Source organism: Carassius carassius, chromosome 23, assembly GCF_963082965.1.
Source record: "Carassius carassius chromosome 23, fCarCar2.1, whole genome shotgun sequence".
Taxonomy (NCBI): domain Eukaryota; kingdom Metazoa; phylum Chordata; class Actinopteri; order Cypriniformes; family Cyprinidae; genus Carassius; species Carassius carassius.
In genome coordinates, this window is record NC_081777.1 from 6,010,405 (window position 1) to 6,026,687 (window position 16,283).

Below are 16,283 nucleotides of genomic sequence, written 5' to 3' on the forward strand. Positions count from 1 at the left end.
TCTCTAGTTCCTTCAGATTCAAAGCTCCATGTTGGTGCTTCTCTTCAGGTCACCCCACTCATTTTCTATAGGGTTCAGGTCAGGGGACTGGGACAGCTAATGCAGAAGCATTTTGTGCTCAGTGACCCATTTCTGTGTTGATTTTAATATTTGTTTTTGTTTATTGTCCTGATGGAAGATCCAACAACAGCTCCATTACTGGATTTCTAACGTGACCTGAGGCAGTCAGGTTTAGATTTTTTATCTGTTGGTATTTGATTGAATCCATGATGCCATGTATCTGAACATGACGTCCAGGACCTCTGGCAAAAAAAACAGGCCCACAACATAAAAGTTCCAGCAGTATATCTAACCCTGAACATGGGGTACTTTTTATCCCTGTTTGTACTAAACCCATCTGGAGGGTTTGCTACTCAAAATTATTTTTGTTTGTTTGTTTTTTTCATCTGACCATTGAAGCCATTGCCTTTTGAAGTTCCAGTCGTGTCTGACAACTGAATATGCTAGAGTTTGTTTGAGGATGGGCAAGGAGAACTTTTCTTGAAACCCTCCTGAACAACATGTGGTGATGTAGGGGCTGCTTGATTTTTTTTCTTTCTGACCCCAAGTCTCAACTAATCTCTGCAATTCTCCAGCTGTGATCCTTGGAGAGTCTTTTGCCACTCAAACTCTCCTCCTCAGTGTGCATTAGGACGATATAGACACACGTCCTCTTTCCAGGCAGATTTGTAACATCTTTAGATTACTGGAACTTCTTAATTATTGACCTGATGGTGGAAATGGGGATTTTCAATGCTTTAGCTCTTTTCTTACTGCCACTTTCTATTTTGTGAAGCTCAACAATCTCGTTCTGCACATCAGATCTATATTCTTTGTTTTTACTCCTTGTGATAGATGATTGAGGAGTATTTGTGCTTTGTGTTCCTCATATTTATAATCCTGTGGAACAGGAAGACATGGCTCCTAGTCACCCGGGTGTGCTAAAAAATGTAATTATCAATGGTAATATACATCAAAGATATTTGACTTAAAATCATTTCAAGGGGTGCCAATAATTGTAGCCAACAAGCATTGGAGAAAAACAATTATTTCATCATGAGACCCCCCCCCCCACACACACACACTTTCTATTGTTTTACTTCAATGAAAGTGTAGAATATTGTGAATTTCTTTGAATGAAAGATCAAAAGAGTGAGCAATGCAGATTTATTTCCACAGCCGCCTTTGCCCTCCACTATTATTGGTACCCTTTGTAAATATGTGCAATGTATAGTCATTTTTTGATGATTTGAATGCATAGATGTTGAAAAATTACTATTTTTCAATGAGGTTTTTAAATTTCCAAATAGGCTGATAAATCAGATTTCCCCACCCAACACTCACACCATTGGTTAAGGCAGTGTTGCTGTGTTGAGATGTTCAAACAAATAATGTGAAATGTCAAAGAGCCATATATAACTGTCAATCAATGGTATAATTATTTTTAACACAACAAATTACATGCATCATTGTTAGATATACTATACCATCAAGCTGACATTAGTGACATGTTATCGTGTCAACATCATGGTAGCTCATTTATTATGATTAAATGCTTTGGTATTTAGTCACTTCTAACATATGGCCACCACAATTGCAATTAACCAAACGTCCACTCATATATCTCTTCCGAATCCTCATTAAACATAGTTTTCCTCACTTAATCAAGTTCTTGAATAATATATAAACCATTTGCAGCGATGTAATCAATCTCAGCTGTAAAACCACACTCTTCAGACCACGCATGCCTAATTCGAGCCCTGATGCATGACAATGCAGACTATACCAGACTTCTTTTTTCAGACAATGAAATTCATGAATACTACATTACTCTTAATAATAATAATGATAATAATAATAATAACAGTAAAATATTAATGCTGGTTTATTCTGGTGGATAACAGATTGATCTGATGAATTAGTAATAATCAAACAAACACATAATAATAATAATAATAACAATAATAATAATAAAATCTTGAATACATAGTTTGTATTTCAATGTTGTTGGATTAGATAAAAAAAAACAATGAGTTTTTGAATAGTGTATTTTATGTGGTTTATTTTCTGTTTAATGTCTAATGCAAATATACTCTTTTTTGGTTGCGAAAATACTTTTTGGACTCATTGTATGTAAGCCTTTTTTTCTCTCACTGTCACAAATATAGATTATATTATATAGTAATATCATATAATATATAGTATAATACTTTTTGTTAATTTCCTTAAAAATGATCTACAGTAATGCAAACAAATTGATATACGGGTTCATATTGTGTTTATATGTTCAGTATTTTGTATTGAATGTTATATATTAATATGTAATAATCTGAAAATAATGATATAATATAATACTGAATATCATTGCATTAGAAGAACAAAACAAAGAGTTTTAAAGAGTGTAGTCTTTGTTGTTTTTATGGTGTTTATTTTTATATGTAAAAAAGTTACATTTTACATATGTATGTGTGTGTGTGTGTGTGTGTGTGTGTGTGTGTGTGTGTGTGTGTGTGTGTGTGTGCGTGTGCGTAGCTTATTTGTGGGAAGCTTATTATTTACTCTGATTTTTATTAAAAAAATACAAAATGTGTATCCAATCAGAAGGCAGCCATGGACAGCAGATAGATACATAGATAAAGGCAAAAGCAAACAACAGAAGAAAGAAGACACAAACAGGAAACACAGAGGGAATTCAGTGCTCAGTGAGAGAGAGTGAGGGACGAACAGAGGAAAAGAAACATAGGAGTGCATCAGTCTGTGTACCTTGAGGCCAGAGTCATAGAGGGAAAGGCCTACAATGGCATGCGTTAGTGTGAGCTAGGCTGGATGGTTGCGTACTCGACAAGGTCCCCGCCAGTGTGCACAGAACTTCGTGGGCTGGGAGAGGAAGCCAAAGCTGCAGTATCCAGTTCCGCATACTGGACATCACAGTCCTTGTGACCAGAGTTCTGGAGATAAGAGAGGTGGAGAGGATGTATGAGGAGTGGAGCTCAAACAGAAAGAGTGAGAGAGACAGAGAGAGCGTAAAAGAGAGATCAGTGAGCACAGACTCCAGGTTAGTTACATAAACACACACATTATATATATATATATATATATATATATATATATATATACAATGCAACTCTTCACCAAGGAGCGCAGTATTATTATTATTATTATTATTATTATTATTATTATTATTATTATTATTTTAACGAACTAACTAACTAAATTATTCAATGTCTAAGCAAGTTTTGTATTATTAGGATTTGCATTGCATTATGACACTTTTTATTAAATTCTGCTTAATTTTTCATTATATTAATACATCTGGATTTATTTATTTATTAGTTTACCTGCTTGCTTGCATTCTGGTTTTGATAACTGTCAGGTGCTTAATTGTCATTTATATATATATATATATATATATATATATATATATACAGGTGTTCTCAAAAAATTAGCATATTGTGATAAAGCTCATTATTTTCCATAGTGTAACGATAAAAATTTAACTTTCATATATTTTAGATTCATTGCACACCAACTGAAATATTTCAGGTCTTTTATTGTTTTAATACTGATTATTTTGGCATACAGCTCATGAAAACAAAAAAAAAATTAGCATATTTCATCCGACCAATAAAAGAAAAGTGTTTTTAATACAAAAAAAGTCAACCTTCAAATAATTATGTTCAGTTATGCACTCAATACTTGGTCGGGAATCCTTTTGCAGAAATGACTGCTTCAATGCGGCGTGGCATGGAGGCAATCAGCCTGTGGCACTGCTGAGGTGTTATGGAGGCCCAGGATGCTTCGATAGCGGCCTTAAGCTCATCCAGAGTGTTGGGTCTTGCGTCTCTCAACTTTCTCTTCACAATATCCCACAGATTCTCTATGGGGTTCAGGTCAGGAGAGTTGGCAGGCCAATTGAGCACAGTAATACCATGGTCAGTAAACCATTTACCAGTGGTTTTGGCACTGTGAGCAGGTGCCAGGTCGTGCTGAAAAACGAAATCTTCATCTCCATAAAGCTTTTCAGCAGATGGAAGCATGAAGTGCTCCAAAATCTCCTGATAACTAGCTGCATTGACCTTGATAAAACACAGTGGACCAACACCAGCAGCTGACATGGCACCCCAGACCATCACTGACTGTGGGTACTTGACACAGGACTTCAAGGAATTCTGGCATTTCCTTCTCCCCAGTCTTCCTCCAGACGCTGGCACCTTGATTTCCGAATGACATGCAAAATTTGCTTTCATCCGAAAAAAGTACTTTGGACCACTGAACAACAGTCCAGTGCTGCTTCTCTGTAGCCCATTTCCTGCACATGCCTGTACACGGTGGCTCTGGATGTTTCTACTTCAGACTCAGTCCACTGCTTCCGCAGGTCCCCCAAGGTCTGGAATCAGTCCTTCTCCACAATCTTCCTCAGGGTCCGGTCACCTCTTCTCGTTGTGCAGCATTTTTTGCCACACTTTTTCTTTCCCACAGACTTCCCACTGAGGTGCCTTGATACAGCATTCTGGGAACAGCCTATTCATTCAGAAATGTCTTTCTGTGTCTTACCCTCTTGCTTGAGGGTGTCAATGATGGCCTTCTGGACAGCAGTCAGGTTGGCAGTCTTACCCATGATTGCAGTTTTGAGTAATGAACCAGGCTGGGAGTTTTTAAAAAGCCTCAGGAATCTTTTGCAGGTGTTTAGAGTTAATTAGTTGATTCAGATGATTAGGTTAATAGCTCGTTTAGAGAACCTTTTCATGATATGCTAATTTTTTGAGATAGGAATTTTGGGTTTTCATGAGCTGTATGCCAAAATCATCATTATTAAAACAATAAAAGACCTGAAATATTTCAGTTGGTGTGCAATGAATCTAAAATATATGAAAGTTACATTTTTATCATTACATTATGGAAAATAATGAACTTTATCACAATATGCTAATTTTTTGAGGACCTGTATATATATATATATATATATATATATATATATGACATATTAACATTAATGATATGGTAATACAATTATCATAATTTATACATTAATTATTCTAATTAACATATATAATAATATGTAATATAATAACATTAATTAATGACATTAATAACAATTTATAATGTGACTTTATACAGCAATGAGAATCAGGATTAGTAATTGTCACATTATAGTAAAGATAATTTACTAATTTAGAATCACAGTAATGAGAATTATGGTAGGCCTACTGAAAAATAAATAAATAAAAGAAAGAAAAGGTATCATCATGGAAAGCTCATGGAACCTTGATGATCCTAAAAAATAAACCTTTCTTTATTTACATTGTATGCACTGAATTGTATGATTCATATTTTTAAAGCTTTTATAATGTATTTATATTGACTCTGCAAGTGACAGATACTTTCATTGTTTCTGTGTTGGTATCACCATCTTGACTTTCTGACTGCCTTCTGCCTCTGCAGCTGTTAAATCATGTAACTCAGGCAATATAACGAGACTCCTCCAGTGAAGTGACGTGGAAGAGCAGAGATGAGATGAATGGACAGACATTATGAAGCATGATAATGATAACACAGAAAACAGACGTGGTGATGTTTTCACACGAAGACAGATGGCCTGGCGTGTAACCAATAAATCAATCAAGCTAGGACAAACAAACATGAGCCTGCTCTTAAAAAAGGCCAAGGACTCAAATACAGTTTCTCAAGGTTGAACAAATGACAATCAATGATGTGAATCTGTGAGCTAACATATAGCAGCCCCATATGTCAGTGCATTGGAACATTGTAAATGACATTGCAGTACGTTGCAGTTCTACTATATTGGATTGAATACTCTATTATACTCTATTGGATTGAAGTAAATTACACTTGTTTAGATATATACTTATACAAAAAAATACAAATAAAAAACTAACAATGACAAAATCTGCTGAAAATGTACTTTTAAAATGTATAGGCTATCCAGGATATAAACGAGTTTGATATAAATGAGTTTGTTTCTTCATTAGAACAGATTAGGAGAAATTAGGCAATACATCACATTCACAAATATACTATTTGCAGTGAATGGGTGCCATTAGAATGAGAGTCCAAACTGCTGATAAAAACATTGCAACGGTCCACAATAATCCACTCCGGTCCATCAAGAAAAAAATCACCTGTTTTTTTCTGTTCTTTTTCTTTCTCTTTTTTAACTTCTAACTATTGCTTCTTGGCTAAATATGTTTCCTCCAGTGCCAGTAAAATAAATATATAAATAAAAAGCTGTCTTGTCTGCACTAGAAATATGCACAAATCAAGCAAAGTTCACAAGTAAAAACAGTTTGAAACAGTTCTAAACGTGGGTGGATTTTAATGTGAGAGGTGGTTTTTCACTAGAGGAAGCGTTATCATGGATTATGTACTCATATTTTACTTGGAAACAACAGTAAAAGCACCATAATGGCAAACTTGTTTCTTATAAAAATGCAGATTTTCAAACTTTGTGTTAATTGATAAACTGGAGTGGTGGACTCTCATTCTGACGGCACCCTTCCACTGCAGAGGTTTCATTGGTGAGCAAATGAAGCAAAGCTCAATTTCCCTAAATCTGTTTAAATGGTGTGTGGGGGGGGGGGGGTCAGTACATTTACAACTATTACTTTAAATTCATGTCAAATGTCCACATATCCTTTAGGTCCCACTGTACAAACATATATAACAAATGTAGAAGGAGACAACTAGTCTTAGACATGAGCAGGAAAAGACAGAAAGGTAGAAGATGAATGTCATACATCAAGAGAACACTGGAAAACAATAATAAAAGAACACCACAGTCAAAAACAATCAGCCATTCACACTGCATACAATCTGATGGAAAAGACGACAAGCATAATAAGAAAACAAAATAAACGGACACACTGAATGACAAACTCAACGCAATCTGGGACCCAAAAACATTAGGATAAGATGAGATGGCAATGTTTTGAAATGATTTAGCCCGTGAAATGTTTATGAGACAAGTTGAATCTCATAAAAAGGTCATTATCTGCTTTTTTCTGGCCACAAATCGTTGAATTGTAATAAAAGAATTCACAATTTTCGAGTAATGCGGCGGATTCCACCCGCAGGCCGCATTAATGTGGCAGCTCTACAGCCATTATCCAATCACTGCTGAGGAGCTAATGAACACTCTGGTGGAATTCTATAATCTCTCAGTGGTGGCACTTTATATTCAAACTAGGAGCATAAACTGTCATCTTCCTTTATCATTACTTTCCCTTCGTTTTCTGGCACAGCAGGATTTCTGCTTCTGCTTTGACAGTTCCTATCCTCTTTATATCCCATAGTTCATGATAAGATCTAACAGATAATTGTTTTATTTGGATTCAAATGACAAACTCCCTATCAGAGCGATGCTTCGGCGGAAGAAGGGGCTTGTAATCTTCTGTAATTCACTAGGTTTGTAAGCCGGTGTCATTGTATGTAAACAGATGCGGCAGATATTGGTTGTGATGTCTGGGTGATAGTAATGCAAAGGGACACTGAGTGTGAGGTATCTTCCGCAGGCTGTGCTCTTTGTGAATGGGAGATGAGATGAGCTTCGCGGTTTTTGTGTGCTGTGCCTTTGGTGCAGTGGTGAGAGCTGGCGAGCTTGACTCTCTGGCCCTTTTCTGCTTAAGATGACAAAGTGAACAGAGAGCCAGGTTGATGCTACACCTACCCCTGATTTTCTGTCCCTGGAAATCTAGACAATTTAGGAAGACACAGGCTGCATTCCAATTCACCTAGCTGTTATCCGTACTGTAGAGTTTGCTAGATGAGGATTAGGGAGTCCCCAAGAATCGGAGGTAATTCTGAATATAATTTTTGCTTCTGTAAAGGGCACTGCTCCTTGAAAGGTCACACCAAACATATGTGAGCAACTGAGTTTCTTCACGAATGTCCCTGCCACAAGGCTGTTAGAGTAGTGGACATCTACTATGTTACATGTATGTTAGAGATTTGGTTCTTTGTAATCAAGGTCACATTTTGGTTCATAATAAAAAGGCGGTAATGTCCTTTTGTTTCGAACAGCTTTTGAAGAAAAGTAGTGATGCTATACCCATGCTACTAATGACAGGTTTTGTGGTCCAGGGTGACATATATTATGACAAATGTCAGCCAAAAAAAAAAAAAAAATGTATGTGCCGGTGCAGACTTGCATTAATAAAAAAAAGGACTACTATTATTAACTGAATAAATAAATAAATAACGCTATTTAAAAATACTTTTTTTCCCCCTGTACACATAGTTCAGATCACTGAAGCTGTCTATGTTGTGGGCAATGACATTCAGTCCTAGTAGTTTTTGATAGTTTTTACACGATGAGGAAAAATTTATTATGAGCTAGGTAATTAAGCAAGATGCTAATCATATGCATCAAAGACATATTGGCAGACTGTCTTAATTAAGCAATAAAAACAATGCAATTTCTCCAAACCAGTACATAATTTTAGTGTGTAGAAGTAGGAAAATTAGGAAAATTGCAGCACAGTCTGTGAAAAGCAAACAGGAAGTATTACCTCAGCCTGACAGTAGGGCCCCTGATGGGAACTGAGGTGTGTGGAAGAAAGAAATTTGACATTGATTACTTAAGACCCCTTCTGAAATGGCTTTTGAACCACACACCAATCACTTCTGCAATGCTTCTGCCCTTTTCAACGATTGAAGCGCAATCCAGTGAACACAATGGGCATGCTAGTCAAGCTAATTACAGTCACGTCAGCTATTGGGGGGTGGTGTGTCCCCTCTGGGAGCCTGCTTTCTGGATCGGAAAAAGCTCCTTCATTAGTCTCCGGCTCTTTTCATTAGTAAAAACACTAAGAACTTAAGCACCCACACTGTCACTTTGACATCACAGACAATGTGTTTTTCATCACATTATGTCTCCGAATTTAATGTGTTGTTTTCATTCTTTGCATGCAGATAATGTATATTGATATACCACTGCAGTATAACAAATAGCTGTCATAAAAAAAACTGAATTAGGTTAGATCTTTGCCAGCACGAGTGCTTTGAATCCTATATTACTTAAATTACACCACTTTATGCTCTCATATGAATACTTGTTAATCCATTGTTGTTTAGTTATAGTGTAATTAGTGTTTGACAGTTCAAGTTAAATACAGCACAACAAATTCAGCTCATTTTTTTCTTCCTAGACATGCATTGCTATAAGAAGAGTGTTTCTACAGTCGCATAGCTGTTTATTCACCATACCACAAGCAATAGTTTCCCACTGTTTCATAGTATAATCATCTCCACAGTCCTTCTAGTACACACTCAGCATCATAAAGACGAACTGCATTCCCACTGTATGCTTTAAACAGGTTAGAATGAGAAAATACTTCACTACAAAGGTTTCCCTTGGCTTTTTGTGCATCACATCAATATATTGACTTGCAGTTGGTGTACAAAAATATGTATTTATTATTAAATGTTGGTTGATTTATTTTGTGTGAAGTCTTGAACACGTGCATGGATATTGCGTGAAGTACTTTATCAGACTCCAAATAGAATTATGAAAATTACACATTGCCCCAAGGCTACATCACTTTTGCATGGTTGATAAGGAATTGCTAGTTGGTCGCTTATTGGCTGAAGACCGAAAATCCCACTCTCAAGTCTCTATGATATTCAGCTTTTTAACCCTCTGGTATTCTTCACCTGGGTGTAATTTCTAATCTTCAGTGGTCAAAACAGAATAAAGTCAATAAGCACAACATTTTGTGAATAAAACTAATGTTTATTTTATTTTATTTTATTTTATTTTAATAGATTCCATGCTACTCAGATATAAATAACCTATATTATTTTCTTTTTATTTCAACACTCTCACTCCCAACTCGTCATATATTGGCACTTGGTCAAGACAACTTGACGTCGCTTTTTGACAATCAAGGTACCCTTCTAGCATAATTTTTGACGTGCAGGTCCTCTGTTGTTTTCAGTTGTTTGTCTTAATTTAATAGTTTGCATGCATTTGTAAAAATAAAAAAATAAAAAAATCTTACACCTACCCTAAACCTACCCACTTTAGAGCAATATAAAACAGGTAACAGGCAAATATAAGTACAGTCACTGGCATTAATTGCAAAAACTGACCATAAAAAAGCAGTATAAATGCATTACAAACAAGTCTTGTTGCATTCCTAGTCTTCTGAAGCCATACAATGTTTTTATGCGAAAAAGAGAGTAAAACAAGGTTTCAATCGCTGAAATGATCCCACTCTGTTAACGCGCTCGCATCTCATTCAAAAATTTACTCGTAGCAGGACGCAGTCGGTCACAAGACATACGAGAGCTTTTCACAACCAAAGCTGATATAAGGGTTCTTCTGGTGAAATGTAATTTTTTTTTAATTTTTACACAGACTCGCGCAAACAGGAAGAGCTTTACAGTGGACGGAGATGGAGATCAATCGTGCGTATTCCTATAGAAATTATGACGGTAGTTGTATCTGCCTGTTATATCTCGTGTTTTATTGACAAATGGTAGGTTTAGGGACAGGGGTTGGGTTGCTGTACATGCTCATAAATGTGTAAATAGTTTAATATGAATAAAACTGTTGTGACTATTAACATTGAAAAATTACACCCCAAAATATATGGAATAATGACTTTGTTATTACCCAATATTTAATTGAATCATTACGATAAAATTCTCAGTACCTTTTAGCGTCAGCATATTGACGCCAAAGGGCTTCTTATTTAAAGCAATAGAGGACCCTGCACAACTAAAGGGGTTCCCTGTGCATCTAAAAGTGAGAATGTGTTGTTTATTTCTATATTAAATTTTACAAACATTAAAAAAAAGTAATAATATATATATACGATAATCTAAAAAAAATAAAAAATAAATAAAATATAAAAAATAAAGCATTATCTTCCTATAGTGGTCACACATGTAATTTTTTTTTAGGGATCAGTTATCAGTTATCCTTTCCTATTAATGTAATTTTGTGTGAGTGGTTCCCTTTTGTGAAAAAAATGTGTCCCCACAAAGATGGAAATATCCAAAATTATTGTCCTTGTGGCATTTTTTGAAAGATTTTTTTTTTTTAATCAACTTTTCTTTAAGTTATATCAGGAAACAATAGCGCAGAAAACTTATATTACTGCATGGCCTCTGTGGGATTCTATATGTCGTGTTAGTATTATTACAGTTCTATTTGCTGTTGCACACTTCATCTTTACACAAAAAGTCAGCAGTATGTTGACCATTTTATTAAAGTGTTCACATAAAAAAAATAAAGTGTCGAAATAACGTTTGTTTTAGTTTCCAGCAGGTGCATCAAACTTTACTCTTTCTCTTCGGTAGCAACACATTTACAGCATGCTTTTCATTTCTACCAATAAAGAAATCCTAAACAACAAAAGACTGTCTAAACAAAAGCCACATCCTTCAAACACACTGCTAGTGTGTTGCCGTGTTTAATGAGAATGAGACTCCGATCATTCCACAGCCATCTCATGCCGTCAACACAAACCTGACAAATGCGACATTTTCACACACAGTAAGCCCAACAAAGCTATAAAAGATGACAAACAATGAGCCTATATCAGGCAGGAGACTGTCTCTTAAAGAGGCATGCAGCTCAGAGTTATAGTGAATCAAATGCATCAAATACAACATGGCCTTCAAATGAGAGTAGAGGGCAGAAAGACAATGCTGTACAATGTAGAGCCATACAATCTATCCACACAGGGTTGCTGGGTAACTAGTGTCTTAATTGTCCTGGACTGTAGAACACCATTATATGAGAAAGAATAAAGTGTGGAGTGACCAGAATAAATAAATCCTCACCTCAAGGACAGCCAAGTTTCAGTGTAAAGAGCGTTAAGATTATATTTCACCAAGTGTGCGTTTGGTTTGTTGTGGAGATATGACACTATTGTAATTCAGTGACATGAAGCAAGTGTGTGGATTCATGGAGTAAATGCATTTCAAGACTGCATTGTTTCATTCCTCCAAGCTGAAATGACTGAAATAAAAGCTCTGTTTCAAAACCTAGTAAGCCTCTGGTATAGGCAGCTTCCTATGAAGGCACTAAGCAAGAAGGCAGCTCACTAGGTTTTGACACAGAGCCAGGATATTAATGCTATATGCCTGCAACAGATTCTCTCAAACATATGAGAAACCTCAAACCTTCTGCAGAACCAGCTGATTTACAAACCCTTGTCATCTGTTCCCAGCTGACACAGCACAAGCCAGAAAATAAGTCCCCTTGGATTCCTCTTTTAATCTACACATCTTTCTGAAGGCAATTCATCTTGTGCAACATGCATAAGAAGATGTGCTCCCTAACATCCTGACCGCAGATGCCTGTTTTCAAGGATACCACCAAAAGCAAGAGAATGGACAAACAGCAATGAGTTTAGCAGCGCTACTCACCGGCTTATCGGTAAACGCAGTGGACTCAGACTGTGCCATGTCATAGTATGGAGGCTGGAGAGGAATCTTCTGAATCTCATCCTCCTTGTCCAGATGAACAACCTTCGAAGGCAACAGAACCTGAGATGAAGACCCCATTCACAGCCGCCTGGGAATTGTGCTAACCTGTCTGTCTACATGCACGCTTAATCTGTACAAAGACCTAAACACTTAAACAGTACAGCTTCAGAAAAAAAAATGCTAAATTTGTACCATTCATTGGATCAGGACCCTCAAACTGACAACTCTGTACCTTCTAACGGTTCTAACGGTAAAGGGTTCATAATAGTACCAAGAGTACATATTACGACCCTAAGGATACATATTACTACTCTAAGGTAGTGGGTAGATTACTTACAAATTGTAATCTGTTACTGATTACAAATTACATGACAAAAGTTGTATTTAGTAACATAATCCATTACCTTCATGTCATGTGACCATTAACCAATATCAGAGAACCATGAATAGGCAAATGCGTTACTCAATTATTAACTTATCCCAATATCTCAGGGAGTCGTTCACGTACTATAAATGTATTAGGTGAAAGACTTTGGTTGATTTTTGGGTATCGCTGGAATAGATTTAATTAATGTGAATGTATGCATTTTAAAATGTTTAAAAAGCCAAAGATATAGTAATACGTACTAAACAAAAAACAAAAACAAAACGAAGAATACAGGTCCAGTGGTCTTGTGTTCAAATGCTATGGCCTCTTAATTTTCTTCAGTAATTATGGACGAGACTTTGTGTGAAAATCCCAAAAAACTGGAAATGTAAATTTAAAACATGAAAATCTGAATTTAAAGAGAACCAAGAAATTATGAATAATGTATTAATATTGAGTGCATAATCGTGTAATAAATATAAAATAACTGTAGCCTGATTATGAGTATTTTAAAATGTAATATACTCTAATTACAAATAATACATTTTTGGAATCTGATTATGTAATCCACATAACAATTAATCAGTTACCACCCAGTGCTGGGTACTAATGCACAGTACACATTTTAGGCATAAAGAAGGTACAAAGGTGTCCTTTTGAGGGTCCTGGCCCAGGTACAAGCTGATATGTATTCTCCTAAAGGCATAATTTTTCAATTTAATTATTATTATTATTAATATTATTATTATTTTTTTCTGGCAGTGTATCATTTTTTAAGGCATATTCAAAAAATGATGCAACAAAATGGTGCAATTTGCTAATGAGTTTCTGAAAAGACTTTGTCTACTTGATTCAAAGTGAAATGCATTCCAGTCTGTCAATCATTAAATTGCATGCATCTCTGGGAAATTCAATTATTTCTGTATAAGAATGTTCATACTGTTAAACTGTACAATCAACCACTATTTCTTGTAAAGTTATTCTAGTATGTTTTGTATAATTTTTATTTTTAACACGATACAATTTTTAATATATCATGAAAATTTATTTATTTTTTTGGCAAGTACTCATGTAAAGCACCATTACATTAACGGTATCAAGATTTATTTTAGGATAATGACCGGCTACTTGTACATAATACCTTGCTTGATAAAAAAAAAAACCATGACAAAGCAGATTAAAGAGAAAACTATCCAAAATGTATTGTATATTGTGATATTCTCTTGGATTTAGCCACTTGTCTACGGCTATTTATGTTCCTGGAATCTGGAGATCAGTGATATATACAGATGGATGTCTCTCTAGAATGCTGGTGCTGGACAAATAAGACAAAAGTTTATGTTATTGGTTTTTGAACCACAGCAACACAATAAATGTCCTTGTTATGAAATACTGTATGATCACATTTTTAACCCTCAGTGTGAAGGAGCACATAGGGATCTATGACTTTGTTTTGAAATGTTGTTGCAATAAAAAAAAACACTTTCGGCGAGAATAGGCCAATTATGTGAATGGTACGTCAGAATCACTGTGTATTTCAAGTTCTTGTTACAGCAGTGGTTCTTGACAAAGGGGCCAGGACCCACTAGGGGGTCTCAGTTCATAAATAAATAAATAAATAAGGCTGTTAATGTTGTGCATGTACGCCTGTGAATTCACAGCGCCATTTATAACAGCAGTCTGTTTCTCTGAAACTGATGAGCTTCATTCTAAGGCTTGTTGGCCACCTGCTGATCTCTTTGCATCACATGCAAAAGAAAACTAGGGATAAAAGAGCTCTGACAGAAAGTGTCTCTAACATGCACACAAACATGTTTTTCTGACTAAATTTAAGTTTTGCAATATTTCACACCAGAAGTTCCTCTTGGGGTCCAGAGGAAAAAGAACATCGCCCTGAGGATGCAAAAACACTAAAATGGGTTACGCACAAGATGTGTAGGGTGGCAAAAATAATGAGGGGCTAATTTTTCGCCCACAGCACAACAGAACAACCACCTTAAAACTGCCATAGAGAAAACATATGCTCTCTTGCCTATGAAAACGAAAACAGTAGAATAGTCTTTTCATTCCGTCATGTTTAATGGGGTGTGCAAAACCTCTTCCAACTAACTGCTAGATGGAAAAACGATGTCCAAACCCATCCAACGAGCTCAGCAAAGGCCTCGGCCTCATTGTTTTCAGAGCAATTTTCATTAGGCTTACAGTGTGCTCCTTATGAAGCCCTTCCCGCTTCACTGGCAGCAAGCGCAATGTGTTTAGAAGTTTGGGATGGGATAGTTTCTCAACCCTTAAGTACTTAAGCGGAAAGTCTTTTCCAACACTAAATAAAATGTCTGGAGCTGCTGGAAATTGCGACTGTCATCGAATGAAAGAAAAGCGAGAACAATCAAGCGATAGCAGCCAGCCTTTTCGTATTTTCTCATGAATCAAAGACGAAAGAATACAGCAACAACAAAAAAACAAAACAAAAGACGGAGCCGCTTACATGTACAGCGGGGTGGTTGTTTGGCTTGGAGTGCTGTTTTAGTGGTTTGATGTGACTGAATCGAAATGCCTAAATGTGGGATAATCCTCCAGCAAAGATGGCCTTTGAGTAAAGATTCCCAACAATCACCGCCTGCCTATGTCACATTTCTGAGGGATATCTATTCACTGTTAAGAGGACTTTAGCTTTACGGAAGATTTCTGAGACAGTGGAAAAAAATCAATTTAAAGGAAGAATAAAAGGCTTTTTGTTATGGCAGCCAACTATTTTGTTTCTTGTTATCTCTTCCCTGGGGCCTTGTTGAGAGGAATGGGGAGGGAGGAAAATGCTACGGATGCTCTCGCAGGTTACCTCATTACCTAAAAGTAACATGGGGACGTTGTCAGTCAGCCTTATAGTGGCCTTTCATGTACATGCCGCTTATCATTTTGGTGCAGGTACAGTATTCTGTGGGTCAGCTTTGGGTGATTCTATGACAGGTTTTGCCTTTCGAGCTACAGTCATGCCCAAAAATATGGACACCTTTGGTAAATATGAACAAAGAAGGCTGTGAAAATTAATCTGCATTGTTAATCCTTTTGATCTTTTATTTAAAAAAAATCACAAAAATCTAACCTTTCATTGAATAATAAGAATTTAAAATGGGGGAAATATCATTATATGGGGGAAATATCATATGTTTTTATCTAATACGCATTGGCCACAGTTAAGGACAGCCCTAGAAATAATTATGAGTAAAATAACTCTGAAGTATATTTCCATTCATATTCACAATTTTGAATAATCCAGGGTGATTATGAACATGAAATTATCCAGCCATTGCTTCCTGTTTCACAGAAATATAAATAGGGAGGGAAACAAAGCCCAAATGCCCTTAATCATCCATCACAACGAGAAAAACCAAAGATGTGCAGCAAAAGATAACTGAGCTTCACA

General features: G+C 36.1%; 1 protein-coding gene across 3 annotated transcripts in view; it reads right to left on the reverse strand.

Annotated features, from left to right (window-relative positions):
• nectin1b (nectin cell adhesion molecule 1b) overlaps positions 1-16,283 on the reverse strand; it is a 234,898-nt gene that overhangs the window by 9,614 nt on the left and 209,001 nt on the right. Inside the window, exons 8-9 of one of the 3 annotated variants that reach the window (XM_059506090.1) lie at positions 12,436-12,537; positions 2,803-2,987 (exon numbers count right to left, since the gene is read on the reverse strand). In XM_059506090.1, the coding sequence (XP_059362073.1) occupies positions 2,847-2,987; positions 12,436-12,537 (243 nt within the window). In that variant the 3' untranslated portion in view covers positions 2,803-2,846. The remainder of the gene's footprint in view (positions 1-2,802; positions 2,988-12,435; positions 12,538-16,283) is intronic. The other 2 variants (XM_059506088.1, XM_059506091.1) reach the window with 2 other exon arrangements.